General features: G+C 39.6%; 1 protein-coding gene across 1 annotated transcript in view; it reads left to right on the top strand.

Annotated features, from left to right (window-relative positions):
* The window catches only part of MYO1D (myosin ID), a 381,175-nt gene that overhangs the window by 209,969 nt on the left and 147,163 nt on the right, over positions 1-24,043 (top strand). The window contains exons 17-20 of the mRNA XM_010372265.2: positions 196-419; positions 4,902-5,046; positions 5,576-5,680; positions 14,855-14,968. Coding sequence (XP_010370567.2) covers positions 196-419; positions 4,902-5,046; positions 5,576-5,680; positions 14,855-14,968 — 588 coding nt within the window. The remainder of the gene's footprint in view (positions 1-195; positions 420-4,901; positions 5,047-5,575; positions 5,681-14,854; positions 14,969-24,043) is intronic.

Genomic DNA, 24,043 nt, shown 5'->3' with positions numbered 1-24,043 from the left:
ACAAAATGACTGACGTGACTCCCCACGCCATCTGTTGGTGGCAGGTGGAACTGACATGCTTTGGCTCTGGCTGATTTTGTGCACACTTGCAAGTTGCCTGGTTGAGTTTGTAAGTAGAGGAGTTGCTATAATGTCAAAGCCATCCACAACTCAGCCAGCCAACAGTATTTTCCTTTTTCTTTCTCTACTGTGAAGGTGTGGCGGGGCACCCTGGCCCGCATGCGGTACAAAAGAACCAAGGCAGCTCTGACTATAATCAGGTACTACCGGCGCTACAAAGTGAAGTCATACATCCACGAGGTGGCCAGACGCTTCCATGGCGTCAAGACCATGCGAGACTACGGGAAGCACGTGAAGTGGCCAAGCCCTCCTAAAGTTCTTCGCCGTTTTGAAGAGGCCCTGCAGATGATTTTCAATAGGTAAGGACGTGTTGCTGTGTGCTGCATCCATTTATGGTGGCAGTTAATACTCTGCAAAGTCACAAGTCTGAGACTGTGATATTGGCTCAGCTATTTGCTGTTATGACATTTACCTTTACCTTATGTTTTCAGTTTTGTAGATTTGGCTTTCAAAGAGCATCTGCTTACCCCTCAAAATAAAGGAACTGTCAATTTGTTTTTCCGGTAGCAGCTGACAGCAATGTGCCACAACCCCTGGACACAAGCCATAGTTAAGATAAGCTACTAGCATGCTGTTTCTACTTTCTTTTATTAGCTAAAAATAAAACCACCACACATAACTCAAACTAGAAAATCCATTAATCCTTTCAAAGCAGTGCTTCTCAATTCTGCTGCACCTTGGAATAACGAGTTTAGGAAATATGCCAGCACCCAGGTTCTACCACCAGACAGTCCTGTTTAATGGTGCTGGGGTGGTGGGGCCCAGGCAGAGGCCCTTTTTAAAAGTTTCCCACGTGATTTTAAAGTGCAGCCAAAGGGGAAAATAACTGTTTTTAGAGCGAGCTGTCTTTTAAATAAATAAAAACCCATGTAAAATTTGGTACCTTTCCAACTGGTCTTTATTTTTTTATAACCTGCCCTGGATCTGAGTGTATAGTTATTTTCTCCTCGCTTTTTGAGCTTATTTATTGCCAGTATACACCAGATATATTTAGTTCTGTCTTAGATACAGCCATCTAGTCACATAAACTAAGCTACTTCTTCTCAAATAGCCATTTTATTATGATACTCCATAAAGAACACTTTCAACTAATTGATATGCTGAATGTACAAGAACTAATGTATAATTTTGTGCTAAATCAGATTTTACCTTCTTTAGATGTTGCTCTAAATATAATTGATGGAAGGTATCAAAAGATAAAGAAAAATGCATGGAAGAAAACTCTTTAATATATATCTCATATGCTTTTTTAAAAAAAGAAATAATTGCTCATAAGAAGAAAAAAGTACAGAATTATTGAAAACAAAAGTACCTCAACCTTCAGTTCTCAGATATAGTACTATAAATAATTAGTTTTTAATCTTGGCAGGCTTTTTACATAGGCACATATGATATGGGCATTTTTTTCCTAGGCACATATGATATGGGCAAGATTATATGTAGGCTATATGACTTTACTTAAAAATAAGTTTTGAAGATCTGTCCATGGCAATAAAGATCTGTGTAAGATTTTTAAGAGCTGCAGGAGATTGTTATTGATTTTGATGAGATTGCACTACCACCTATACAGTCTTCTTTTTAGATTTTGAGGTTTTACTTGTGGCCTAGAATTGATTGATTTGTACAGAATTCAATGTACTTATTCAGCAAATACTTACTGAATGCCTGCTGTGTTACAGGCACTGACCTAGGTTTCGGGGATATGGTGACAAACAAGAAAGATGTGAAAGACAGTCCCAGTCTTCCCAGGCCTTATAGTCAATGGCATTTGAAAATAACAGGTCTGCTACATTTGTTCTGTATATGCACACGTGCATGCACACATGCACACTCGCACGTGCACACACACACTGAATTTTGCCAGTTGTGTGCATCTAGTCCAGGGGTCTGCGAACTTCTTCTGAAAGGCCCAGATATTAAGTATTTTAGGCTTTGTAGGCTACAGATGGTCTCTGTCACATATTCTTCATTGTTTTGTTTTGGTTTTGTTAAATATGTAAAAATGTAAAAACTATTCTTAGCTTGTGGGCAGTACCAAAACAGACCATTGGCCAGATTTGGCATAGGCTATAGTTTGCCAACCCCTGATCTAGTTACCATCAGGAATTTTTTTGATCTGTGGAATACAGAGAGAGATATATTAAAGAATTCTACTGTGATTGTAATATTCTTGTGTTTGTTTTTCTAAAATCTCAATGTGCATCTAATCATGTTTAAGTTCACTCTTGTTCTTCACAGTAATTCTTTTTAATTGAGCCTTCTCCATGCCCAGCTTTGTCCCCTTTTCATGTCATTGAGGCTGGTGATTTTTGTGGCTGCAGCTGTTGTTGGCTACATGTATTTATAGACAGCAGTTTGCTTGATTAGGATGAGAAGCATGGGTGACTTTCTCCATGGTTGTGTAGGTCAGGTCCTGACTCCCCCAGTGTGCTGCTGTGGCGTTTGGAGTCAGTCAGGGACAGACCTTGTCCTGAGCCACTGTGGGCAGTGAAGACAGGACAGGCTGACCAGGTTTGTAGACTGGAAACAGACCAGTAGACAGAGCAAAGATGTCTGTCCACTAGTCATGAAATTTGGAGACCAAGGGCTGATTCGAGAAGTTGCTTAGGAAGCCACTGAGTATTGTAAGACCCACCTGGCACAGGGTCCTTGACTTTGACCACCAACTGCTCTAAGCCTGTCACTCTTCCAGTCTCTTCTGGAATTATCTTAGGACAGTCTGTCTTGTTGGAGTGTTGGTTGTCCATAGGAAGTAAAGAAGAGGATTCCACTGTTCTGTTGAGCCATTACTTCTTCACGGTTGTTGCTTTGGCAGCCTACTATCTCTGACCCACATGTGACCTGCCTCACTGCAGCCAGCCATTCCATGTGCAGGGAACAGGCACAGCTCTCACCTTAAAATCCTTCACCTCCTGCCCTTGCTACTAGTCCCTGCCACTTCAGGCTTCAGGATTCTCATCTATGCCTGAGGGGTTCTCTCCTTCCACTGAGTGCTCTGCCCTGAGTTAGCCGCTTCCCTATCAGCTGGATCCCATCTGCTTTGTATCTTCAGAAAGTCATTACACTTTCTACTTCATTGACATCATTCCCATTTTCTGGTGTTGTTATAAATTTTTCCTTATTTTTATATTTATTTGGTTATTTCACTGGGAATTTTCCATTTTAGTTAAATCTCATTCTATGGAAACAAGTTTGAGAACAACTGACCTTGATTATTCATCTGATTAAAAGGAAGTTCTCGGTTTGCTTCCAACCTCCCTGCTTCAAGCTCCTGTGTCAGAAAAGAGGATATAAGCATCGTGTAGGGCTAGGATGCTGCCAAGAGCATAAGAGAACTTGTACCTGTTTCTTCCCAATCAGGAACAGGTTATTTTTGGTTTAAGCTTTCAGTTGCTTAGCCAAAAAATCTTGGAGTTGTCCTTAAATCCTCTCTGGCCCCCAGATCTAATCCATTGTCAAATTCTATTTGTTCTTTCTTCAGAAATATCCAGAACCAACACTTATCTCCACCTCCACCTCCCTGATCCAAGCCACCTTGCTGTAGCACGTGTGTTACGGAAATAGCCATCTAACAGGTCTTCCTGTTCCCAGCCTACAGCAACCACAACGATCCTTTTAAAGCATGAGTCGGGTCATGTCCTGTCTTTATTCCAGACCTTCCAATGGCTTCTCATCTCATTCAGAGGAAAGGCCAAAGTCCTGATCATGGTCTCTTGGCTCTGTGGATTCTGACCCTGACTCTCCCAGCTCCTTACACTGCTCCTCTAATGCACCAAGCAAGCTCACATCCCAGAGCCTTTGCACTTGCTGTGTTCTCTTCTCTTCCTGGAACACTCTGGCTCAGGTCTCAGGTCTCCATATGACCAGCTCCCTCACGTCCTGTAGGTCTCTGCTCATCTATCCTTATCAGTGGTGCCTGCCCAGACCACCCCATATAAACCACCCTATATAAACCACACCTGCTCCTCTTTCCCTCTTCCATACTCCCTGTCCTCCTTGCCTTACCTTCACCATCCTACATACTATAGGTCTACTCATATATTTGCTGCCTGTCACTCCTCTCCAGAATGCAAGCCCCTAGCAGAAAGGACCTTTGTTTAACTTATTACTGTGCCCCCACTGCCTAGAACAGCACCAGGAGTTTAGCAGGCACCTAGAAAGGCTTCGTCGAATGAATGAATGATGAATCCAATTTTCTGTGCCCTAAATATAAATATTATGAGAGCCCATGTATCACTAAGTTCTAGTTGCTTTCAAAACACACAAACAACAAAGCAAGTTTTAGAAAAGATCTGTCTACATAAAATGATATGTATTTTAGCAACTTCTGTGTGTATTTTGGAGGCATTTTACTTTTTTTAGCATGCCAGTACTTTGATTTCATTCTACTTAATGACAGCTTCAGTTATTTTTGAGAATGCATGGAGCCCAGGCACGGTGGCTCATGCCTGTAATCCCAGCACTTTGGGAGGCCGAGGCAGGCAGATCACTTGAGGTCAGGAGTTCAGGACCAGCCTGGCCAACATGGCAAAACCCCCGTCTCTTATAAAAATACAAAAATTAACCAGGCATGGTGGTGCACACCTGTAATCCCAGCTACTCAGGAGGCTGAGGCAGGAGAATCGCTTGAACCCGCGAGGCAGAGGTTGCAGTGAGCTGAGGTCATGCCATGCACTCCAGCCTGGGAGACAGAGGGAGATTCAACAAAAATAAAAGAGAGAGAGAGAGAATGCATGTGATTGCATTTCTAACGTCTAAACATGTTGTCTCTTTACTTGTAGATGGAGAGCATCCCAGCTCATCAAGAGCATTCCGGCCTCAGACCTGCCCCAGGTCAGGGCAAAGGTTGCAGCCATGGAAATGCTGAAGGGTCAAAGGGCTGACCTCGGGCTCCAGAGGGCCTGGGAGGGCAACTATCTTGCTTCAGTAAGTCCAAGGGAACAAAGTGAAATCTACTCCTACTTCCTCTACAGAAAAAAGAAAAGAATATTTCTCCAGATAATTTGCAGAAAGGATAAAACACCTTTAGAAACTAAATAATTTCTATGAGATACTAAAACATTTTATTGCTTCTAAATGTACAGTATTTGATGTTTGTCCCATGTTAAAAAGGGTTCTCTGTGTTGTATCCATATGTATTAAATATACTCTATAACCTGGCCTTTGACCACTTAAACCTTTCCTTATATCATTTAGTGACGATTTTTTAGTTACTATCTTTATATTAATTATTCCCAGACCTACACTTTATCCTCTCTCCCATTCCTTATTTTACAGTTTTTACAGGATCTTTGATGTTACAACAGCCGTTAGTAGCTTACCATCTGGGGTGAGGAGATAAAGAGCGCATGTGTGAAACTATATAAGGATGGTTATAAAGCAGTACACTGAAAGACTGCCTTTCCTTCTACAATGCTAAGCATACTCATTTTGTCTTGTTTCCTTTTTCTTTCAGAAGCCAGATACACCTCAGACCTCAGGCACTTTTGTCCCTGTTGCTAATGAATTGAAACGGAAGGACAAATACATGAATGTCCTCTTTTCCTGTCATGTCCGTAAGGTAAGGCAAGCTTGAACCAGATGATCTTGGAAAGGAACCGGACCGATTCAGATGAAACTCACTTAAGTAAGCCTGTAATAAAACATAACAGTAGGTACATAACTAGCTTTATCATCAGTGCACTAGACCTGTCTGTGCTGAGGCATTGTAGGAATGGCTGAGGTGACTACAACTTTACAGTTAGGCTATAAAGCCTTCTTTTTTTTTTGAGATGGAGTTTTACTCATGTTGTCCAGGCTGGAGAGCAATGGCGCAGTCTCAGCTCACTGCAACCTCCACTTCCCAGGTTCAAGTGATTCTCCTGTCTCAGCCTCCCAAGTAACTGGGATTACAGGCATGCACCACCACGTCTGGCTAATTTTGTATTTTTAGTAGAGACACAGTTTCACCATGTTGGTCAGGCTGGTCTCAAACTCCTGATCTCAGGTGATTCACCTGCCTCAGCCTCCCAAAGGGCTGGGATTCCAGGACTGAGTCACCATGACCAGCCAATTTCTTTTTAAAACTAGAAGAAAAAAAAAACTAGATGGCAGGGACCTCTTTGAACTCAGGGATTTGTATTTCACTGCATGTGTATCTTTCATAGCAGCTGTATATCTGCTTTATATTTAATGGTCATTTCGTACTTTTTATACCTACATTATTTCTTTTGTTTTTTTTGAGATGGAGTCTTGTTCTTCACCCAGGCCGGACTGCCTCAATGCAATCTCAGCTCACTGCAAGCTCCGCCTCCCGGGTTCATGCCATTCTCCTGCCTCAGCCTCCTGAGTAGCTGAGACTACAGGCGCCCACCACCACGCCCTTTTAGTAGAAATAGGGTTTCACTGTGTTAGCCAGGATGGTCTCACTCTCCTGACCTCGTGATCCGCCTTCCTCAGCCTCCCAGAGTGCTGGGATTACAGGCGTGAGCCACTGCGCCTGGCCTATACCTACATTATTTCTATAAAACAGGGTTTGGGAGAGGAAGAACTGAGTTTTAAAAAAAAAGGAATGGGGCATATTGAGATTTGGAAGGTGAGGGAAAAGTTACATGCTGTGAATGTATTTGCTTGTCTCATGCAGGATACTTGGGCTGCTGTTTACCTGAAGATGATAGCAGTTGGGCAAATGGACGTTGGGAAATGGAAGGCAAAGGACGTAGATAGTCTTAAAAAAAAAAACCTTAAAATACTTGTTTAGAAGAACACAGAAGAATTGAAATTATCATTAAAAGAGTATTTTGTAGAATTATCCAAATACATTTTAAAGTATTAAAGAAATCATAATTTTTTTAAAATATTGACTTGGTTGATCCAAGAAGAGACAGTAACATAAATATGGCAATAGACAAAGGAGGAATTAAGAAAATTATCAAAGAATTACCTCATTACAAAGGCCCAAGTTTAGGTGATTTTACACGTGCTTCATTTCAGATCTTTTAAAAAATAATAATTACAGTATTATTCAGATCAAAATAATGTATGATTTTTCAACTATAAATTTGGCAGTCTTTAAAGTGTTGATAATAACCAATGTTTGTAAGGATGTAAGAAGACATTTTTGGTAGGAGTATAAGATATAGTCTAAAAATTTAGAGTGGACAATTTGGCAATATCTATGAAAATTTAAAATTCTCATACCACTTAATCTAAGAATTCCACAACTCATATTTACCCTACAAATATATCTGCACAGATACCCAGAGAGAAAGATGTACAGGTTTGTACATTGTAACAGCCAGAAAAACTGGAAAAAATATGAATATGTATCAATAAGTAATTAGATTAATCAATTGTGTATGTACACAGTAATATATAGTGATATTATTTAAATGAGCGGGAGGCCAGGCGTGGTGGCTCACGCCTATAATCCCAGCACTTTGGGAGGCCAAGGCAGGTGGATCACGAGGTCAAGAGATCGAGACCATCCTAGCCAACATGGTGGAACCCCGTCTCTACTAAAAATACAAAAAAAATTAGCTGGGTGTGGTGGCGTGCACCTGTAGTCCCAGCTACTCAGGAGCCTGAGGCAGGAGAGTTGCAGTGAGCCGAGATCGTGCCACTGCACTCCAGCTGGGCAACAGAACAAGACTCTGTCTCAAAAAAAAAGAAAAAAGTGGGAAAAAGATACATGTGGGGAGAAAAGGATGAAATATGTGAAACAGTGGTTTTCAAGACAGTGGACATCAAGCAAGGAAAGACAGTGTTCCCTGAAATATGAAGAAAAAAATGAGGTGATGAGCCCTGCAATTTACCAGTTTTCTGTCTTGAGAGACTTTCCAGTCCCAGGATGAGCAGGCAGGGAAGCCCAGGCAGAGCCCAGTAGACAAAGACAAAGCTTTTCAATAGTGAGAGAGCGACTAAGGCAGCTAGAATTTGCAGAGCAGAGTATCAGAGAGGAGAAAGTTGCACAGAGAGAAAACTCTGAAGATCTGTAGAGGGTTCACTTTGACTGTTCATCTGAGTACTGATCAGCACGTACCTATGTGTGTATGAGGAAATAACTCAAGGCTGGGAAACAGCAACCGAAAAGGATTATAGGCAACAATACCCAGTACTCACACAGGGTTGCAAGTAGTGCCTGTTCACACCAGCCAGATTGGAAAACCTTGTGATTTATGAGGCACTGAATAGAGTACTGACAAGAGACTGCCTCAGTAGGGGGTTATAACTATCCCTTGACCAAACACTGTTCTGATCCTACCTAATAAATCTTGAAAGCACAACCAGAGATGATCAAACTGTTCCCAAGTAACCTAACCAGAACAAAGCTCAAAAATGATTATAGGAATACAAAAATATCCCACTCACAGAAGGTAAAATTCACAACATATGACATCCACTCAAGTTTCCAAGCATACAAGAGACTACAACTTATAAGGAGAGAAAAAAATTAATCATTCAAACTGACCCAGAACTGATATAGATTATAGAATTAACAGACAAGGTCATTAAAATAATTATTATGATTATATTCCATATCTTCAAAAAGCTAGAGGAGAGATTGAACATGTTAAATAAACACATGGAAGATTTTTTTAATGACCTGCATGAAGTTGTAGAGATGAAAAATACAATTTCTGGGAGGAAAAAACATACTCAATGTGATTAACAGCAGATTAGTCTTTGCAGAAGAAAAACTAGTGAATTTGAAGATATAGCAATAAAAACTACCCAAAATTAAACACAGAGAGAAAAATAAAAGGCTAAAACAAAGCATCAGGAAGCTATTAGATGACTTCCTGTGGCCTAATAAAGGAGCAGTTGAAGTCTCTGAGGGAGAGGAGAGGAGAGAAATAAACAATATTTTTTAAAATAATGGTTGATATTTCCCCAAAATTTGATGAAACGTTAAACGCACAGATCCAAGAAGCTCAACAAACACTAAACACAAGAAACATGAAGTAAACTATACTAAGGTAAATTGTGATTAAATTGCTCAATACCAGTAATAAAGAGAAAAAAGACACGGAGGAACAAGGAAAGGATGCATCCAATTTCTTGTCAGAAGCAATGCAAGTAAGGAGACAGTGGAGTACTTTAAAGTACTGGTGAAAAAACAACAACAACTTAGAATTCTATACCCAGCAAATATATCTTTCAGAAACCAAAGTGAAATAAAGACTTTTTCAGACATATCTGAAGATAAACACTATACGAAATATTAAAGGAAGTCATCTAGACAGAAGGAAAATTATACCACATGAAAATGTGGACATGCACCAAAGAATGAAGAGCAAGGGAAGTGGTAGCTACATAGACAGATACATGTCTTTTCTTACTTAAATGTCTTTAAAAGATAATTGACTGTATACCAATATTTATGGCAACATTATCCATAATAACCAACAGGTGAAAGCAATTGAAATGTCCATCGATGGATGAATGAATAAAGAAAATGTGGTATAGACCAGGCATGGTGGCTCACGCCTATAATCCCAACACTTTGGGAGGCCGAGGCGGGTGGATCACTTGAGGCCAGGAGTTCGAGACCAGCCTGGCCAACATGGTGAAACCCCATCTCTACTAAAAATACAAAAATTACCCGGACGTGGTGGTACAGGCCTGCAATCTCAGCTGCTCGGGAAGTTGTGGCATGAGAATCACTTGAACCCAGCGGGTGGAGGTTGCAGTGAACTGAGATCACACCACTGCACTCTAGCCTGGGCAACAGAGTAAGACTCTGTCTCAAAAAAAAAAAAAGAAAAAGAAAAAGAAAATGTGGTATAGCCATACAATGGATAAAAAGCCAGAAATACATGCTACAACCAAGATGAACCTTGATATTATACTAAGAGAAATAACCAGATACAAATGGATAAATATTGTATGATCCCACTTCTATAAGGTACCTAGAATGATCTGATTCTTAGAGACAGAAAATAGAATAGTAGTTCTAGGGGTTGGGGAAAGAGAAGACTGGGGAGTTACTGTTTAATGGGTATAGAGCTTCAGTTTGGAATGATAAAAGTTCTTGAGATAGATAGTGGTGATGGCTGCACAACAATGTGAATGTGCTTAATGCCAGTGAAGCATTGACCTATACACTTAAAAATGATCCAAATCGAGAATTTTGTTATGTGTATTTTACCAGAATTTTTTAAATGAAAAATCACAATTGGCTACTTAAACAGAAACAATGATAAAGTAGCGTAGAGTTTATAATATATGTAGAAGTAAAATTTATGATAACAATAGCACAAAGATGGGGAAATGGAAATATACTATTGTATGGTTTTTATACCATAAAGTGATACAATGTCAGTGACTGTGATATGTTATAAATGTATTCTGCAAATCCTAGAAGAACCACTAAAATGGCAATACAAAAAGTTATAACTAATAAACCAACAAAGGAGAGAAATGAAATTATTTTTTAAAAATCTCAGTGCAAAAGAAAGCAGAGAAATGTGGAAAAGGGAACAAAGAGCAAATGGGACAAATAGAAAACAAATTGAAAATGATAAATTTAAACCTAACTGTACTGATAATCACATTAAATGTCAGTGGTCTAAACACACCGCAATTAAAAGGCAAAGATTATGGCTTCTTAGCATGTGGATGTGTGCACCAACCCCAAAGCTCTCCAAACCCCATAATTTTGAGTTTATGGCGGTTTTATTACACAGGCATTGTTGATGAAATCATTGGCTATGGGTAATTAACTTAATCTCCAGCCCCTCTCCCTTCCATGAAGCTTAAGGGGTGGGGCTGAAAATTCCAACCCTCTAATCATGCATTGGTCTTTCTGGCAACCAGCCCCAATCCTGAAACTATCTAGGAGCTCCTAGTCATCAGTTATCTGATTAGCAGATAGAAACTCTTATGTTGGGAATCTGGGACTAAGACTAAATAAGTATTATAACAAAAGGTGATTCTATAACCTCTACCACTCATAAAATAACAGGAGTTTTGAGAGATTTGTGTCAGGAACTGGGATGATGAGCAAATATATATATATTTCTTATATCACAATCAGTGTTTGAACATTATAAGGAAGAAGAAAGAGGTCAACTCAACATGATAGAGGCTTGTTTTTTTGTTTTGTTTTTTTGAGACAGTCTTACTTTGTCACCCAGACTGGGGTGCCGTGGCACAATTTCGGCTCACTGCAACCTCCGCCTCCTGGGTCAAGTGATTCTCTTGCCTCTGCCTCCCCAGTAGCTGGAATTACAGGTGCACACCACCATGCCTGGCTAATTTTTCTATTTTTAGTATAGACAGAGTTTTGCCATGTTGGCCAGGCTGGTCTCAAACTCCTGACCTCAAGTGATCTGCCCGTCTAGGCCTCCCAAAGTGCTGGGATTACAGGCATGAGCCACCTGCCCAGTCTTCAATGTGATAGTGGCTTTTTAATAAAATAGAGAGCAGCTGGTTACAGTTAGAATAAAATAAATGTCATCATCAAGGAAAGACTGCTGGCAGTATCTTGGAGTGGGTTACCACACTCCAGAGTTTAGTTCTGAACTCTGAGATTTAGAAACTCTATTTTATAAGTATACCTAGAGTTGATCAGACTATCAAGAAAAGACTTTTGCTAACCAGATTCACACACCCACGCAAGAAATGTATAAGCTATAATGTCAGTTTGTAAATATAACAAAGGAATGTACCATGCCACTGAGTCCTCATATTCACTATCTAGTGTACTTTAGTATCAAGCGGCTGGGAAATCAAATTAGTAATCAGAGCAGTTGATCAAAGACAGTAGGATGGTTTTAAGAATTAGGTCATTTACTACAGAAACCCTTGATGTCTCTATCTTTCCAGCAATGACAATTTTATGTCTGACAGAGAACATGTCTTTACCTGGGTCCTGCTGGATTAAAAACTGAAGCATTCTTACTCATGTCCCTGTATTTCCAAGTTCAAAGCAAAATACTTTGTTCACCCTGTAGCTTAAATACGACTTTAGAAACTGTTCAATCCCAAGGCTATGCCAAGGTAAACTTGATAGGATTTCAGTAAAGCCCTCTTCTTTATGCTTAGATTCTCTCTGAAACAGCCACTTTCCATTAACCACGTTATAAAATGTCCTTTGAGGTGAAAGACTTCTGTAAATAGCTACTTTCACCCATAATGTGTTTTCTCCTTGTCTGCCTCTCCAGATAAATTTTTATCTGTGGCCCCCTGTGGTACTGACTAAACCTAAAGACAGAGATCACTTGTAGTGTTTAGGGAAAAACAAATGCTAGGGATTTTTTCCTTTGGTTGAAGATTTTAGTTTTGGATAATAGAAGAAACAAGATGAGGGTTTATCTAATACTGAGTCTGTAATCTAGTTTTTCTATTACTGTATGAATTTAAGTGGAAGAAAAGAGTGCTTTTATGCCATAATTATAAGTCTGGAATTTCTATCTATATGTAGAATTTTTTCCTTTGCCATTTTGATATAGCTAAATTAATGCAATCTAAGGCTTTTACTTTGTTACCTGATGTCCTTCCCACTCAATTCATATTTTGAGGATAATTTAAGCTGCTGAAACAGAAGGTAAAGATTTGCGATGTGTTCTCTTTAGAAATTACATTTTTTGCATATAAAAATGTAATATTTCCAAACAGTGTTTTCGTACAGTTGCTGCTTTGAGGTTTTTGTTTGTTGTTTTTAGATTAACTCAGGAACATATAAAAAGGACATGGGACCTACTTGTGTCGACTCTGGAATGACCTTATGAAATTATGTAACAAGTTTTTTTAAATCATATTCTTTTGCCCTACACGCATATGTTTTTCAACATGATTCCACAAAAGATGACATGCATGACTTTTACTTATTATTGTTTGCTTTCTTTCGTATATATATATATATATTTTTTTTTTTTTTTTTTTTTTTTTTTTACAGAGAGGGTCTTCTTCTGTTGCCCAGGCTGTCACTGTAGCCTCAAACTCCTGGGCTCAAGCAATGCTCTTGCCTCAGCCTCCCAAGTAGCTGGGATTAGCTATTATTCAGTGCCTATTTTAGATATTCTCTATGAACTCTAAGATTGATACAAGTGATAGTAAGTGTTCTTCAACATGGGTTTTATAGAACCAGTGTTCTATTGAATATTAGTAGGTGCTGAAAAAGAGTTTCATAGTTAAACGTATTTTGGAAATACTGGGTTAAACATGCTCTTTAAGTGCAGAATTCTCAGAGCCTTTAATATATTCGTGGGATGTGAATATCCCTAGTGGAGGCTGTGGTTTGCAGTATTTCTCAAACCAACTTATCCGTGGAACCCTTACTTTCACAAAACCTCACATAAGGCTGGAACAGAACAGCTTAGAAAAATGCTGCTATAGAAGCTCTTCACTCACTCTGTTTCAAGTTTTCTGACAAGTGCCAATCCTGTTATAGCAAAAACTGTTGCTACATAAAGTTATTTGACTAAGGGTAATAATTATTCCACCATATAGATTCTATTTTACTCTTAATTACAGACACCATTTTTGTCAAGTTGAAGATTGAAAAAATGTGCTTTGGTTATAAAGGAAATGTTTAGAGAATTGACTGATTTCTAAAACTGTGGGGCAAAGGGAAGAAGATTAACTAAAATTCAAACTAAAATTTAAATTTTAGTTTGCTGTATCCTCCCTATAGCAATATATCCTGCTATGTTCCATCCTGCCAATGTTAATTTAGTTAGCTAAATAGCCTACCGAAGCTAACCAAGTTTTCAAATTGATCTCTAACTTCTTTGTTTGCATCTTGGAAATAAGAATTTGAAAGAGGGAATGGGGGATATAGACCACAACTATGCCTTCTTTTCTAGTTGAGGAGGGCATTTTAAGTTTTTGTTTGTTTGGTTGGTTGGTTTGCATTCTTTTTCCTTCTAGTTACTGAAAAACGTGACATCGTAGTGGTTCAAAAATTTTTAGTGCTAGGTACATTGATTAAAATAGTATCAACTCTAGCTGGATGTGGTGGCACATGCTGGTAGTCCCAACAACTCACTGTGTGAGCCACTACACTCTATCTTGGGTGACAGAGTGAGACCCTCATCTTTTTAAAATGCATATGTGTTTATTACCCAAGTCTAAGTAGCTAAATACTTACTTATAAAATGTCCTGTGGTTAATTCTGCTCTTAGGAAAAGATTTACCTGAACATGTGAATCTTCTCTGAATTTACCTGAACATGAGCCTCTATCTAATAAAGTAGCATTCTGCACACACACACGCACACACACACAATTTCTCCCAATCTCATTATCTAGTTTATTTTCTTTATATCATTATATGAAATTATTTTTACTTATTAGTTTCCTATCTGTCTCATCCCTATATACTAGTCTGAGATTCTTATTATAACCAAGGGCTTCATATTATTTCTTTGTATAATTGGGTTATTTGCCTTTTAGTTATTGATTTGTATTAGTTCTTTATATAGTCCATATACAAGTCCCTTTTCAGATGTATGATTTTCAAAGTTTTTCTCCCATTCTCTGGGTTTGCCTTTTTACTTACTTGATGGTGTCTGAGTTACATATGTTTAGTCCTTTAATTCTTCTATGGTTTTCTTGTTTTCCATGTTCAATTGTAAAATTTCAATTGCCAAATTCCACAAATCTGGACACAGCTACTCCGTTTATCTTTATTGCATCCAGTAGAGTGGCCATACATGGTTCACATCTATTAAAGAATTTGTCTTCACAATCAGCCAACTTGATTTCATTATTGATGAGATACTATGGTTTACTGGTTTGTTCTCTTACAGGTCAATCGATTTAGTAAGGTGGAAGACAGAGCAATTTTTGTCACTGACCGTCACCTATATAAAATGGATCCCACTAAACAGTACAAGGTGATGAAGACTATCCCTCTATACAATGTAAGTCCTCTGTGCTTCTCTCTGGATAAAGATTCTTAACCTGGTGCTCATGGACCACTAATAGGTCAATTCATTTTGCCCATGAATTCCTGAAATTTTATGTGTCATATGTTTTGTAGAAATGTACAGTTTTCTAAAAGGAGGATCCAAAGTTTCCAAGAGATAAATGCAGACATTTTTTAAAGTGTAAGGACTACGGATTCTTTGTGATCTTTCTCTATTCCTGATCCACTGCTTAAATGCACTGGCGTATAATGCATTTTCTTATTTGTTTTCGTAAGGTTTGTTTTTATGTGGAAATGGAATTAGGTAGAAAATCAGTAGGGGATTACTTAAAATATTACTTTTTCTCTTTTAAATGTAAAATGTATGCTGCTTCCAGAATTCTCTTCACCATATATTTGACGCATATTTAGTTGTTGATTGTGTGATCTCTGGTGTAAGTCCACTTTATTGTTCACTGTAACCATATGGTTTTCTAATTTCATCATCATTTTTTATTTGAAATATGAAATTTCGTGGGTATCTCCTTGAATCTCAATACGAGTTTATTTGTTTGTTTGTTTGTAATTGTCCTTCTTAACAGAGTCTGCTTTACAAGTGACTGTTTATTCTGATTCTTCGGAAAGATCCTACCAGAATATGGGATCTTTTCATGTGTCAGGTGATTTTCCTCTGTTAGTTCTTGAAGAAGGAAGACTGTGTTTGTCTAATACTGGGAACTATGAGGAGTATTACTTAGAGATTATTTTAAATCCTTTTGGTTGCTGCAAGAGGCAATAGGAAACATATTGTTTTACAGTTTTATTTTGCTAAGTCAGAGGTCCTTTTAGTTATAAGGTACAAGGAAGACAAACTATTCCTGGCTTTGCTGAATGCTTTAGAATGATTTAGACTATGGGGTGGAGATCTGTCTTCACTATGCACCCCTCACCCAACCCCCTCACACACGTACCTTTTTTCCTTTCAATAGAAAGGCCAATAGATTACAACTAAGGCTAAAATGATATTATAAGACACTCTTTTTTATTTTATTTTATTTATTTTTTAGACAGTCTCACTCTGCCCCCCAGGCTGGAGTACAGTGGCACCATCTCAGCTCACTGCAACCTCCACCTTCCAGGTTCAAGTGATTCTTGTGCCTCTGCCTCCCGAGTAGCTGGGATTATAGGTGCACGCCACCATGCCCAGGTATTTTGTATTTTTAGTAGAGATGGGGTTTCACCAAGTTGACCAGACTGGTCTCAAACTCCTGGCCTCAAGTGATCTACCCGCTGTGGTCTCCCAAAGTGCTGGGATTACAGGCATGAGCCACCACACCCAGCCCTAAAACACTCTTGATTATATATAGTCTTCTTATATATAGACTTACAATCTTCTATTGCAGCTACAGTTTAAGCCTAATAACCCTCCAGTCTTGAAGTAGGAGATGAAGGTAGATGAGGCAGGAAATCAAATTTTGTCAAAGTCTAAAGAAGTGTGAAACCAAAAAAATTAATTGTGGTATGTGTTTTGTTCCTTTTCCTTGCTTTCTATTAAGGGGAGATTCATCAGGCACATGATATAAATTCAATAAATAGTTAGACAGCTCTTGGAACTGAAGTTGTTTTCCCTTGTTCACGTCGACTGGTTTGTACTTATAGTCACTGTTTCCCTTTTTCTTCATCATTATCATTGTTAATTGTTCTTAATAATATCATGACATCAAAACTAACAATGTTTAACTACTGTAGTAAAGGTAAAACGTCAAAGGTAAAACCCTGTTGCACATGCTGTCAGCACCCTGCCCATACCTTCTTGTATTCCCATACCATATTTGTGCATACCAGCCTGATTTCCAGCAACCAGTATCTTTGTCAAAAAGCTGCCCTCAGGCTGCCAAACCCACTTTGCCCTCACTCACAGAGGGCTGGAAGTGCCTACGCACTCATTGTGTGATGGGTGTGGGGTATAAATACTCCATCTCCATCACTCATTGGTAAAGACAATCCCAGGCTGTTTCACACCATTTCCTAGAGCTTCCCTGCAGGAGTAAACTTGCCGACAGTAGTGGCTGCCTTCTCTCCCCACTCCCTTGCCAGTGTCCCTGAACCTCCCAAATCAACTCTGTATACTCATCAGCCTTTGTCTCAGGGTCTGCTTCTAGGTGGAACTAACTTCAGAAGGGCAGCCATCTTTTCAGAGGGAGCAAGTTCAATGTGATGGGGAACTTCCAACTAGACCTATCATTGGTTTTAAGTCTGAAGCAAGTATGTCAAAATATTAAGTATGGATGATAGGGGCATGAGTGTTTGTTATATTATTTATACTTTTCTGTATGATTGAAATATTTTGAAATTAAAAACAAAGTTTAAGATATGGTGACGCTAATAATAGTGTTGGAGAAGCTGGGAGGGGATGAAGGAAAGTGATTTCAATTTTAACCATATTGAGTTTGAGGTTTTGGTGAAACTTACAAGTATACTTTCCATAGATAGTTGGAAGTCTAATCGTGGAGAGGGGGAAAGAATTCATCACTTAAAATTTAAGAGTGGACCCATGTATAGTTGGAGGCTGAAATTATGAGTCAAGAGAGAGAAAGGGGGTGGATTATTCAAAAACATCCACAGTTAAATGGTGGGAAAAAGAGAATCACTGAAGGAAATTGAATAAAAAGGAAATTTCTTTATGGTTCTCCATTTTCTCATCTCTCCTTTAATGGACTAAATGAGCTCTAATTTCCCTTCAGTTCTATACTTTTTAAATTCTAGGAAAGAAAAAAACTATGAGAACATCATGGTTCAAAATCAAATTGGAAAGTTTTCAGAAATAAGAGTAGTCAATAAAAACATACAGGGCATAGCTAAGGGCATCCACACTTCTCTCATTCTCCACCTTTCATTTCTCCTTCTATAGAGGCTCCTTTCCTGTTTTAGTTATTCCTTTCTTGCTCCAAGGACAGACTGTGAGCTCATTCTCTCTTAAGTAATGTTTCTTTGCCACCCACCGCCCGCTCGAGACGGAGTCTTGCTCTGTCACCCAGACTGGAGTGCAATGGTGCCATCTTGGCTCACTGCAGCCTCCGCCTCCCGGGTTCAAGCAGTTCTCCTGCTTTAGCTTCCCGAGGAACTGAGATTACAGGCGCCTGCCACCGTGCCCAGCTAACTTTTTTCTTTTTTGTATTTTTAGTAGAGATGGGGTTTCACCAGGCTGATCTTGAACTCCTCACCTCGTAATCTGCCCGCCTTGACCTCTCAAAGCGCTGGGATTACAGGCAATAGCCACCACACCCGGCCCCATTTTTGATTTTAGTGAAGGTACACAGGGTAGTAAGGGAATCGAATCCCATGGAAAGCCAGGAAATGCTACCATTCAGGTTTTAAGGCAGCTTTTAAGGGACCATGCTATCATTTAGCCTCCTGCACAACCTGAGTTTTGCATTTCTACCATTCTCTCTTTTTCTCTTTGTCTGTCTTCTTACTCGCAGTTACTTCTTTTTTGCCAGACAGCATGGGTCAGCTTTAGGCTAAGGTCTGAGTCAGCCAACTCAGCAAACCATTAGAGTTTCATCTTGCAGTAACATATTGAACACAGTGCCTCAGATAGGGCCTCACCATAGCAACCAATGCTGGGTGATCCAGATCAGTACTTTTGTTCATGCCAAATGCTTGCAAATCTATGCACAGTCTTTCCTTACTTTTTCTGGTATGACATGAATAATTCCTACTATTCATTTTGGGGTATAACTGATCCCTCCTCCCTCCACTATTTATGACTGTCATCCTTAGGCCCAAGCCACATTTGGACCTTGGTCACAGATCACGCTGAATATTGGGGTGGGTCATTGGGTTTTCCCAGCAGAAAGGAGCAGCAGAAGAGAAGTGCTTCAAATAGGCCAGGCTGGCCAAGCATCCTAGGTCCTTGATTCTTCCCAGCTACTCCCCCTCCAATTGCCAGCATCCCAGTCTTTGTCAAACAGGACCTAAAATTGTGCTCATGAATCTCCAGGATGGGTGAAATTTCAGCTGATGTTGCAATTTGGCAGTATGTCTAATCATTCCTGAATGTAGTCTTCATGAGTGCTTTCAGCAGAAAGTGGTTCCTCTGTTTCCTTAACTCCCTCCAGCCACGCACTATGGGACCAATATTTGTTGTTTTCCTAATGCACTATAAAAAATACCCACCCAATTCCACTATCCTTACATCTCCTAATGCATTGAACTTCTATAAATCAGCAACTAACTTTAACCGGCACACCAGCCATCTCCCATGGGTCACCAGTGATAGGTTAAGTAACATCTTCCTCCCTACAGACCATGAACTGCTGGCTTTCCACACTGGGTGGAGTGATCCTCCTTTGCCCCTCCTTGTTAAGATGCTGCAGCCAATTGCATACCCCCTCTTGAGAGTTGCTTTTTGCAGCATCCTGGTGCTCATTTCTCCCTGCTAGGTTTTGAGTTGTAATGATCAGAGACTTAAGGGACCTCAAGTAGATAGGAGGTGGGAGATTTTAAATTGCATCTGGGTCAGAGAGAGTGATAGTCTAGAAATTACCTTCTTTGGGATTTTAGGCAGTTATACATCAGATCATCTGATCACACCCTCAATAACTAAACCATTCAATTCAGATAATTACTAAGTGTTCATTATGTGCCAGCCACATACATATTAGGAACACAGAGGTATCAAAACAGGCAAAAATCTCTGCAGTCTTGGAATTTACATTCCAATGGGGAAAAGTATATGTGTGTATATGTATATACATACATGCATGATGTAGTCCATAGAAGGTGATAAGGGAAAAAAATAAAATCAGGAAAGAAGATAGAACGTGTGAGGGGTGTTGTAATTTTAAATAGGGTGATCAGGCCTCATTGAGAAGTTGACATTTAAGCAAAGACTTGAAGGAATTAAGGAATGAACCATATGTGTACTTGGTGGAAAGTATTTTAGACAGAAGGAACAGCAAAGACACAGAGACATGAGCAGGGAGGAAGGAGCCTTCTGTGGGGCTGGAAATGTGTAATAGCTTGATCTGGTGGGGGTTTCACAGATGTATACATTTGTAAGAACTCATCAAGCTGTTTACTTGAGATTTGTGCACTCTAGGGCATGCATGTTCTACCCTAATAAAAATGGGAGGAGAAAAAGAAGAAGAAGAAAGCAAGCTATCTATGAAGGGGGATAACAGGAGGATGTAAGTAAAGAGGAAAGTGAAGCAAATTAGGTAAATGATCACTCAAGCCTGGGGAGATTTCAGCATACTTAAAGAGAGGCGTGTGTGAAACACTAGAGTGAAGAGCTCTTCATTGTACCTATAGGTATATACCCCTTTGTGTTCCTAATATTGATTGTATGTACTTTTTCTTATTTATTCCAAGATCAGTTTTGCTGTAGGTCTGTCTCTCTTACTGATTTTGTGATCTTATCGTTTACCTGTGCTCTTATTTTTCCTTCTTCATTCTTTAGGTTGTTCTTTTTCTAGCCTTTTTAGTTGGGAGCTTAACTGTTTTGTTTTTAAATTTAGTCTTAAAAATTCATTGAATTTGTAAATTTGTATTTAAGAATGGCTTGAGCTGAACTTCACATGTGTGATACTACCTTTGTTGTTCGGTTTTAATTATTTTATGATTTCCATTGTGAGTTCCTCTGTAAGCCATGAGTAGTTTGGTAGTATGTTTTTAAATTACTACGTAAATAGTAATTTGTGGTACATGTGCTTTTGTGTTCTACGCGGGGCGATCATGTTTCCCCGTTGCTCTTCAGTGCCATATTGGTCATAAACCGAGTGTCCATACACCACTTCTGGATTCTCTGTTCTATTGGTCTGTTAGATATCCTCATGCCAATTACTGTTTTGATTACTGTTGGACAAAGGTATTATGAACCCAAAAATTACAGTAAATTCCCAGATACCCTCCTTTCACTCTTACCTCTTGCCAACATAGCACTCTCATTTGCCACAACCATATGAAGGGAAAAAGAGCCGGGGATGGTGGTAAAAGGAATTCTGCCAGAAAGGACAGCTTCCTATTTGCCTATTTATATATATATAAATATGCAGCCGCCACTCTGCTCCAGAAGGTTTGGGCCATGTCTGAATCCAGTGGGCCAAAGCTTTGGATTTTTCTAGAAAAATCAGAAGTCTGCATTTTATGTAAAATCTCCTAATTGTTAAGTATTATGAACTACTAACTTTAAAATGCCTTGCAAGCCAAATAAACATGTCTATAGGCCATATTCAGCCCCAGGTTTCCAGTCTGCTACTCTTATTAAAAGAGGGCTTGTCGTTTGTTATTTGAAATGAGCTATAACCAGACTCCTTGGCCTCCTCCATGCCACACTTTAAAAACTCTAAAATCTATGTTATGTGTTATTCTAGACTTCATGGAGCAGAGATAGACACTCACCATTTCTCACTCACTTATAAGGAGCTATAATTGGGTGCAAGCTTTAGGAGAATATATTTTCTACTTCAGTTAGCAAGTAAGGAAGGGAATAAAGGAAATCTCTGATAAGTAGATCTTTCCTAACTTGAGAGCATTCTGTTCCCTCAGAGTTCACTACTAATTCCATCCCTCTGACTTTTTATTATGAAAAATTTCAAACTTACAGAGAATTTGAGAGAATAGTACACCCTTGTGCCCCACACCTGTATTCACTAAGGGCTTACTTTTTGCCATATGTGTTTTATTTCTCTTTCTCTCTTGTGACACTTCACCCTTGAAATACACGTGTGCATCTCCTAAGAATAAGGACATTCTCCTTCATAATCACAATACCATTTTCTTATCTAAAAAAATTAATATTTCCATAATATCATCTAATATTCAGTACATATTAAAATTTCCCCAGTTGTTCAGACTGCCTTTTTTTTTTGAGAGACAGGTTCTCACTCTAGTGCCCAGGCTGGAGTGCAGTTGCGCAATCATAACTCACTGCAGCCTTAAACACCTGGGATCAAGCAATCCTGTCTCCTCAGTCTTCCAAGTGGCTAGAACTGCAGATGCACACCACTACTCTTGGCTAAACTTTGAAAATTTTTTTGTAGAGACGGGGTCTTACATTGCCCAAGCTGGTCTGAAATTCCTGGCCTCAGCCAATCCTCCTGCCCCAGCCTCAAATCCCCAAGTGCTGGAATTACAGGCATGAGCCACACCACACCTGGCCAAAGACTGCCTTTTAAACCTGTTTTTTTAATAACAGAATTCTATGTAGGTTCACATTTGCATATCTAGAAGTAAAATTATTCCATCATATGGCACTTGGTAGTTACATCTCTGGTCTGTTTTAGTCCACACTGCACCTCCACTCACACATACCCGTACCCTTTTTTTTCCCATCATACTGACTTTTTAAAACCGCTTTCTTGAGGTATAATTCACTGTTACAAACTGAATTGTGTTCCCCCAAAATTTGTGTATCAGAGTCCAAACCCCCAGTACCTCAGAATGTGACTGTATTTGGAGATAAGAGTCTTTAAAGTGGTAATTAAGTTAAAGTGGGATCATAAGAGTGGGCCCTAATCCAGTATGACTGGTGTCTGCCTCAAAGGAGATTAGAACATAGGTACAGAGGGAAGGCCATGTAAAGACAGAGAGAAGACAGCCATCTACAAGGCTAGGAGAGAAGCCGTCAGAAGAACAACTCTACCGGCCGGGCACGGTGGCTCACGCCTGTAAGCCCAGCACTTTGGGAGGCCCAGGCAGGCAGATCATGAGGTCAGGAGATCAAGACCATCCTGGCTAACACGGTGAAACCCTGTCTCTACTAAAAATACAAAAAAATTAGCCGGGCGTGGTGGCAGGCACCTGTAGCCCCAGCTACTTGGGAGGCTGAGGGAGGAGAATGGCGTGAACCTGGGAGGCGGAGCTTGCAGTGAGCCAAGATCGCACCACTGCACTCCAGCCTGGGCAACAGAGCAAGACTCCATTTCAAGAAAAAAAAAAAAAAAAAAAAAAAGAAGAACAACTCTACCAACATCTTAATCTTAATTTTAGACTTCCAGCCTCCAGAACTTCAAGGAAATAAATTTCTGTTGTTTTAGCCACCTAGTCTGTGATACTTTGTCATATCATCCCTAGCAAATTAATGTGTTTACATACCATAAAATTTTCCCATTGTAAGGTATAGTTATTTTTAGTAATTTATGCAGTTGTGCAATGATCACCTAATCCAGTGTTAGACCATTACTAGGCCGGATGTCTGTAATCCCAGCACTTTGGGAGGCCAAGATGGGAAGATTGCTTGAGCCCAGGAGTTTGAGACCAGCCTGGGCAAAATAGTGAGATACCGTTTCTACAAAAGAAAAAAGAAAAAGAAAGAAACAGATCTGAGTACTAGATGTGCTTGTTGCTGCTGGAGATTCATTTCTTTCAGGTCCTCTCAGCTGGCATAGCACAGAAATATATGTGTATAATCTGTGTATACACACATCTTTATAAATATTTTTATATGATCATCTTTATATGAAGTTAAACATGAGTTTATACTAATGTCTCTCACTCTAGTCCATGACCACATTAATCATTCTAGCCTTCCCCCATTGCTTATCTTTAAATTCCCTGTCCAAAAGTGAGAAACCTGGCTTGCACCATCTACTGTCCATTTACCTAATTGTTCATTTCCAGTATCCATGCATGGCAGTATCAGAATTGTTAACCTGTACCCTGTGAGGCACAACTTTATCAAATAGAGTACAGTGCTACGTGCACTTCCTTTTCCCTTTAGTCTTACACACTCCACTCATTTCCAAAGTTACCTAGGTCAGCACCTTTTCCTCCCACCCTCTTCAGTGAGATTGTTTCATACCTTTTTTTTTTTTTTTCTTGAGATGAAATCTCGCTCTGTCGCCCAGGCTGGAGTGTAGTGGCGCAATGTTGGCTCACTGCAACCTCCACCTCCTGGGTTCAAGCAATTCTCTGCCTCAGTCTCCCGAGTAGCTGGGATGACAAGCGCCCGCCACCATGCCCGGCTAATTTTTGTGTATTTTCAGTAGAGACGGGTTTCACCATCTTGGCCAGGCTGGTCTTAAACTCTGGACCTCATGTTCCACCTGCCTTGGCTTCCCAAAGTGCTGGAATTACAGGCATGAGT

The sequence above is a fragment of the Rhinopithecus roxellana genome, chromosome 19 (assembly GCF_007565055.1).
Source record: "Rhinopithecus roxellana isolate Shanxi Qingling chromosome 19, ASM756505v1, whole genome shotgun sequence".
NCBI lineage: Eukaryota > Metazoa > Chordata > Mammalia > Primates > Cercopithecidae > Rhinopithecus > Rhinopithecus roxellana.
The sequence above is the reverse complement of the archived record's forward strand: the minus strand, read 5'-3'. Positions and strand labels throughout refer to the sequence as shown.